The sequence below is a fragment of the Telmatherina bonti genome (genome assembly GCF_933228915.1).
Source record: "Telmatherina bonti genome assembly, chromosome: 6".
Lineage (NCBI taxonomy): Eukaryota > Metazoa > Chordata > Actinopteri > Atheriniformes > Telmatherinidae > Telmatherina > Telmatherina bonti.
This window is the reverse complement of record NC_136624.1, coordinates 21706099-21713461: the sequence shown is the minus strand read 5'-3', so window position 1 is coordinate 21713461 and position 7363 is coordinate 21706099. Positions and strand designations below refer to the sequence as shown.

The 7363-nt window shown below is 39.1% G+C and overlaps 1 protein-coding gene across 1 annotated transcript in view; it reads right to left on the bottom strand.

Annotated features, from left to right (window-relative positions):
* Positions 1–1772, bottom strand: part of spdef (SAM pointed domain containing ets transcription factor) — a gene marked incomplete at both ends in the record, with an annotated part of 2492 nt that extends 720 nt beyond the window's left edge. Inside the window, 4 exon segments of the mRNA XM_079242281.1 lie at positions 200–266; positions 449–467; positions 469–647; positions 1328–1772. Coding sequence (XP_079098407.1) covers positions 200–266; positions 449–467; positions 469–647; positions 1328–1772 — 710 coding nt within the window.
* Between the last annotated feature and the right edge of the window lie 5591 nt (positions 1773–7363).

The following is a 7363-nucleotide window of genomic DNA, read 5'->3' as shown; positions in this document are numbered from 1 at the left end:
TTTAAAGTCCGAATGTTGTGATCAGTAATGTTGAATAAGCTCAAGAGACCAAAAGTTAAGACAGCTCTTTACTTTATAGGGTTAATTGATCACTCCAAAAAGTGCTAATAAATGGTTTATGTTATGTGTAAAGGATGTGCTGTGCATTATATTCATGTGCCTGACTTAAGTCTGCTTAATGGCTCTGAATTGCAAGCACATGAGGAAATCAATCCTACCTGCAGTTTTGGTGTCGCCAACTGAGCACCTCTCTTTCATCCAGGCAGCTGGAAATTGAAGAGTGACAGACAATCACTTAGGAGAATTAACTGTTTCTATAAACAAATGATTGCTGAACCCTCTTCAGTCAAGCTACACGTGTACAAATAAAGCTCACAACGGCCAAACTTTAAAGAATAAAGTCCATCACAGGTGGTGTTGCAGGCTGTGACTGATGTGCTTCACTTACCTGATTTCCATATGTCCAGGGTGTGCATGCAGCGTGTCTCCACACTGTGGCGAGCGGTGACGAAATTCCTCCTCGCTCATGGCACACAGATCTTTTCCCGTTAGGTCCTGGAAGGTCTTTCCTGCATGAGGCAGCCTGTACAGGTGTTCAGTCCACAGCAACCACTTCTGGACGTTCCCCGTGTTCCACTCAATAGGATCTGTTTGCAGACATTAAATGTGTGAAAACTGCCACCTGCCTCCATGGCAAAAATTTTTTTTTTCTTTTTTTTTTCTTTGTTTAAAGTCATATATAGTCACAATAAATCTATTTTCTCAGCTTTATAACATCTGCATACTGCTAGGTATTATTAATCCTCTGAAAACACAAGGTAATCATACTTTTATGCTGCTGGAGCTCTAATCAGGAGAACAGATGACTGGGGATTGCACAGTTTTATAATTGTCAGATGTCTTGCAGTACAAAAAAAAAAAAAAAAAAAAAAGCAAAACGTTTCCACTGTTTGCTTTATGAGCCATGAAGACCTCGCCTTTGAGTCTGTTTGCACGTCTGCTGGCAGGAGAGAAGCATCACTGTCAGAATGCACAAGAACACATTCAAAAGGTCGGGATTAAACAGATCCTGGAGCGGGCAAACACGGCTTTGCGTCAGTAAAGATATGATTTAAGAGATCTGTCATCATGCTTGGGCTATCCACACAAAAAGTGTTGATTTTAGGTGCAAGTTCCAGTAGCTTAAGACTCTAAATCGATATTCCTCTGTTTGCAAATAGTGAGCAACACTTCTTTTTTTCCTCTGTCAGTTTAATGTGTTGATACATTAAAACACCTCCTGAAAAATGACACACTGCAACAGCAGGTGTGATGGAAAGCAGCCTACCTGGGGTGATGTTGAGCAGTTTGCAGGCTGTTTCAATGTCTTTCAGCACCTCTCCCACAACCATGCTCTGCACCTGCTCCAAGGATCGCTCTTCCTCTTGTCCTTCCAGCCCAGGAGACAGTCCCTGCTCTTGGCTGTCAATGACAGGACACTGCTCGGGTTCCTCCCGGCTTTCCATTCGATTCATGGGTACAGCCAGCGCAGGGGAAGCTTCGGAAACTTTCACCAGCCAAGTGGCATCTTCAGTGAGGAGCATGTCGAAGCAGGAGAGGTAAAGGCCTGGCACTCCACGCTCCACAGCCTCCATGCTTGGTTTAGTGTCTCCCATGTCCCAGGGTTCTCCAGAGCATCTGCTTCGCTCTAAGAGAGCAAGGGAGTTCTCCGTCATCCCGATTCGGGACCCGTACACTGCTCCCTCTGGTAAACCGCCCATTGGGTTTGACATAACTGATACCTGACAATACAGAACAAGTCATGTTAGATTTTTAACCAGTCATCCGAGTTAATTATTCCAAATAAAGTCACATCAGAAAAAAAAACAAAAAGAAAAAAAACTTCCTGTCACATATTTTGTTTCATGCCAATGTAAATTAAACTTGCAGCTGAGAACAGCTCATCGTTACCTTGACTGAAAGTTTTTTTCTTGGACTTCTCTGGCCCTTAAACCAGCAGCTGTTTGGGAAAAGGCTCCATCAGAATCCACCATTTCTTATATAACTGAACTGAGATGAGCCCATGGTGGATGATGCTTTATATAAAGCCCAAAGGCTAATGGAGACGCTGGGGAAATGACCCTTAAGAGAGTTAAAACACACACACAGCGTAAGCAGGCATGTGGCAAAATGGATTTGACTGAGTCTCTTATTTGTGGGTCACTGGCACAGAATGGTCAGTTTCTTGGGGGTATCTGACTTGTATTGAGACCTGAGGCAGAGCCGCCGCCTGCCTCGGCTTTCAAGATGCCGTCTCTGCAGCCCCTCTGTCTCCACTGTCAGCTGGAGATTTTAATCAAATAGAGGTAAGATAATACAGAGAAGAAGATGTCCAAAATCTGCCCCCAAAACATTTAATAAACATCAACTGCTGTGTGACACCTTCTTCTTATCAAAGCAAGGCTTTATGGATGGAAGTTGCACCACAAGCGTAATCTTGCATATGGCACCAATAATGTGTACCTGCCACAGCTGGCATATGGCAAGACACATTACTGGCACACACCGTATTATCAGTGGTAAAGGAAGTTTGCTTCCACACAGCACATGTTCAAGGAAAGTAATGACTTGATTTGTCAAAAGGGCAAACAATTAAACCCCCATAAAGTTTTCGAAATGATGATGAGGCTCAACTTTAAGGACTAAAGGGATCCATTTAAAACTGATTATCATTTTTTTGTATTTTAATTTACAAATGACTGAAACTGATTTCTCTTAGATGGTCATATCTTGGTGAGGTAAAACGTTTGGGCACACCTTATTAAAAATTTTAAATGAGCTTTTTTTTTTTCTTTTTTTTTTGCTCCTTAGTTTTGTCAACCTGAGAATGACTTAAAATGCATGGTTCCCTGCTAGCAAAGATTGTCAGTTAGATAAAGTAATCATGTATGCATCCCACAAAGATGGCCTACCTTGTCCCTCTTCCTCAACCCCCCACCGCAAAACCTCTGCCATTCTCTTTCTTTTATCTCCAAACTTCTCGTAAACTATAACCCATCCTCCATTTCACTCCATCAGGAGTGAGATTAAAAGCCACTGGTATCCCAGTCTGCCACTGTGTGTCAATGCTGCCTTGCAACAGCTTGCACTAAACCCATTAGCAAAGCAAATTTAGCCATATTACCTTCTTCCAAAAGGAAGAGGGAACTTGAGGAAAAAGAAAGAAGAGACACAAACTCACACCCCCAGGGAGAGAAGGATTAAGACCCTGACTGATCTCTAAATGAGTTTGGTCAAGATGCTGATATTCATTTCAGGAGCATTAGAGCTTGCTCCATTTACTGAGCAAAGTCAGGCTTTGACACTGAAGGAAAAGACTCCCTCCATGTAGGTGTCCCCCTTGGGAAGCTTCCCCCCCCCCCCATAAGCTTGGTCTCTTTTAAGATGAATAAAGTGGTTATTTGCTATCTGAAGCAAATCTGTGCATTACTTTCTTACTTGAACAAAACTGCAAATAAAGAGCACAAACTATCCTTGGGGAACGAGAATAACAGAATTTTCCTGAAATGAAGGTGGAGAAGCACAAGCAGTCTAGCTTTAAACTAACCCGTGAGCTAATTCGTCATTGTTGCTGAACAGTTATGTGACAAAATGTCAGCCAGGTGTTTAAATGAAAGTTAATGAGTGGCGATTAAAACAACCAAAATGTCTACTTGGATGCGACGATAGGAACTCAAAAGAAAAAGTGTATAGATGAGATTTGAAACCATCTAATTGTGACCAAAGTGCTGGCAGAGTGCTCTGCTGGTGTTATTTGAGTCTGGAGTTAAGGGAGTGTGCACAGCCAGGCGTGACCGTTTACCCTGCGAGTGTTAAAGGAAGCGCTTTTTTTTTCTCCTTTTCTTTGTTATTGGTTCTCATGGGAAACTTGGACCAACTATGAAAGTTACTGTTCCAAGAGCAAGGTTTGAGGAAATACCTTTATCTTTGTGCGCATCTTCTTTTTGCTCAATACGACTGTTGGTGTTCTCTTCACATTATGAATTCAGTTCAAGTGTGAAGGAGCTGTTTTCAAGGATTATTTTATGATCTGGTTTTATGCCGCCTGCAGCTTTACAATTTCTCCCAAATATCTATTGTTTATTTTTTCAGTGCTTTTTACTAAGTCATATTATATTCGTTCTCTCAGCCCTTACATGGCATGTATTAACTGCCAGTGGGGGATGGTCGTATCTGTGTTGATTCTTTCCTGCTGTTAAGTGTACTGGCATCAGGCCAATATCCTTGAAGATTAAACCACTGCAAATGCTCTCCTGGGAATCTAAATTAATTTTGGAGGGTAAAGTTTTCTCAATTAAATAACTCAGACTGTCACACGTGCCAAACGGATTTCATAAAAGAACTTGAAATGCTTACATTGTCTACAATCTGAGCTCCTGCAGAATCATTCATGAGATTAAGTTTTGGTTTGTCAACTCAGCTACATCTCCAACATCATGATGTCTTCCATCATAGTACTTTTCTGATGTCCACGTTTTCTGCAAGTCCAATTAGAACAACTAATATGGTAATTAGTTCATTCCAACAAAAAACAACCCATATGACTCCTTGAAACTATACAGTTCAGCTTTTTTTTTTTTGTATTGCACCACTTCACAACAATGTCATCTCAGGCCATTTTACAGGCACAGTCGTTTGACCCATTTCATAAAAAATAGCCTAGCTAAGGAAAACCAACAGACTGCATCGAATTTTTACTTCAATCCAATTCCCCATCCTGTGCATGCACGATGCGACAGTGCCTTCATATATTTTACATATAGGCGGCAAGAGGAAAATACAATTCACTTGTGCTTCGGCAGATTTTCCATTGGGAAGTGTTTTCTTTTAACAGTCCTCTTAGAGAAGAAAACCTGGATGGTTTGATTACATGCGTAGGGCACAGAGGTATATAAAGTAGAAGTAGAAGTAAAAATAAAGTTGAAGTCCTGCCACAGTTTTGGATCTTCCGATGCATTTAGAACAGGTGTTTTTACTAACAGACTCATCTAGCCGCAGTGTAGCTGAGCTAAATAAATTCACCTGGTTTCGTGACTGGTTGGAAAGAGCTGCTGCACAGGACTTCTACTTTCTACATCTCTGGTAGGACACAAGTTTGAGACCCAACTATGAAAACTTCCCACTTCTCAGTTACATTTAAACATGAAAACAGGTTACTAACACACTTGGGGCACTCTCATAACCGTTACGCCTCGTGTGCTTGCACACACTCTTTATGTTTTAGTGTTATCACAGTTTTTGTCAACATGCATGGAAAAGAAAATGCTTTGTGGTCACTTTTCAGAAGAAAGCAGTCTTGTTTTTTTTATAGATTAATTTCCCCACAAACAGTTATGGTTAGGTGTTAAAAGTGCAGGTGGAAAAATGTACTGATTGCATATTTTCCTGCTGAAATTAACCTGCACATTCATTGTTGTAGTTTTCTTTTTTTGTATATTTAAAACCGGTCACTCTTGAAAATGAGACTTTGTGTCTCAATTAGATGAACTGGATACATATGAAAGTTAAAAAAAACAAAAAAACAAAACAAAAAAAAAGGCAATAACCAGTCCATTAATGATGAGAAGGGAATCAAGACAGATGAAGCAGGCAATGAAATATGACGACGTGTCAAATGGAAGTTTTGGGTGATCGATGTGAAAAGAAAAAAAGAAAAAAATCAACCACCTGAGGTAGGATTACAGTCAACAATGAACGGATATCAACGCCAAGGACAAACAAGGATTAACACTGCTGTACATATAAAGCTCGCATCAACAGTGTATGCGTTATTACTGCAACTGCCACAACCGGGAAATTGAAGACTTGAACTGTAGAGTTAAAAGTCCTTAACTTATTGAATCAAACATCAGATTTCCATAATGTTGTCAACGTTTGTCTCGCATTACACCCTCTTGCAACAGCAACTGCATTTGTGCTGTACTTAACCCATAACATTTTTAAATAAAAATAGGATGGAAACATGCATGAATTTAGATTTTATTCCGCCGATTAGTGTGTTGGAAAATATTAAATGCATTTCTCTGTTTAAGTAATTTCACAAAAAAGAAAAAAAAAACTTTAAGATTGTGAAATGGTTGAATTTTAGTTGTTTATTGTTTTGTATAGAAGTTGTTTAGGTGACATTTAAACTAGGGATGGGATTCAAATAACCTTAAATCTAATTATTTAAAACTCTTTAATGATAATGTCAATTAATCACATTTTAATGTAAATATATAAATGGCCATTAGTGGACAACTAGTCACAAACATAAATATAGTAAATTTCAGCTGTAGTAATTGGAAGAAGTGCATTTAAAAATGCTTTTAAAGTTTAAAACTGTGCAATAAAAACAAACAAATAGGATTTTTGGGCAAAATGTATGAGACCTAAAGTTAAAATAGCATTTTAAGTACTTTATTGACAACCGCTGACTGTTCTCTTATAGTCTGCAACATGTTACAGTACTTTTAACTTTTTAAATGTTTTCGTCTCCACTGTTCAGTATTGGGTGTTAATATAGGACAGAAAGCCGGTGCAGGATCAGCCAATGACCACTGAACATCTCCTGCAGTGACTATCTGATGATCTACAGCAGGCAGCTAAAGTTTCTGGTGGGTGAACGTGAGTTCTGAACACTTTTAGACAGGGGAGGGACTTACACAACACCTGCAGCTCACTGAGAAGTGAACAACATGCGGTTTCATGTCAGTGTCCAAAAGTCTCCAATAACAACTAAAAAAAAGTTGCTAGTTTTGTCGCTAATCAGTGTGTCAGGAAATTGTGCACTGACAAACATTCTGCATTGTTTGAAATGTTAATCAAAATATCTTCATTTTTTTAAGCCATTTATTTATTTTTTATTGTAATACATTATCATAATTGTAAGGTTAATGTCCCACCCCTAATATCAACTAAATAATTTATTCAGTTGCTTTTATTTCTAACTCTACAGTGTATCTGTTTGCACGTAAACCTAACCAACCGCAAGTGATAGTGAAGTAAAAAGTGAGACATTGCATGTCAAACTTGACATTTTGGTAACTTTGTATCTGTACATCATGAAAGTCCAACACCGTCCTGGAGACATTGTCACAACATGTGTTTTCTTTGTTATAGCTGGTCATTTAGTGCAAAATTAAGAAAAATAACATGATGTATGTGTAATCTAAGTTCAGATCAGGCTTACCTTATCCTTAACAAGTCAACCTTGAGCAACATCTTAGAAGTTGAAATGTGGGCATCCTGTATAAACACCTAGCTTACATCACAAACCAAATCTCTTGAAAAGTGTTAAAAAAAACAAAAAAAAAAACGTCAGTTAACTTTTCCTGACACTGGA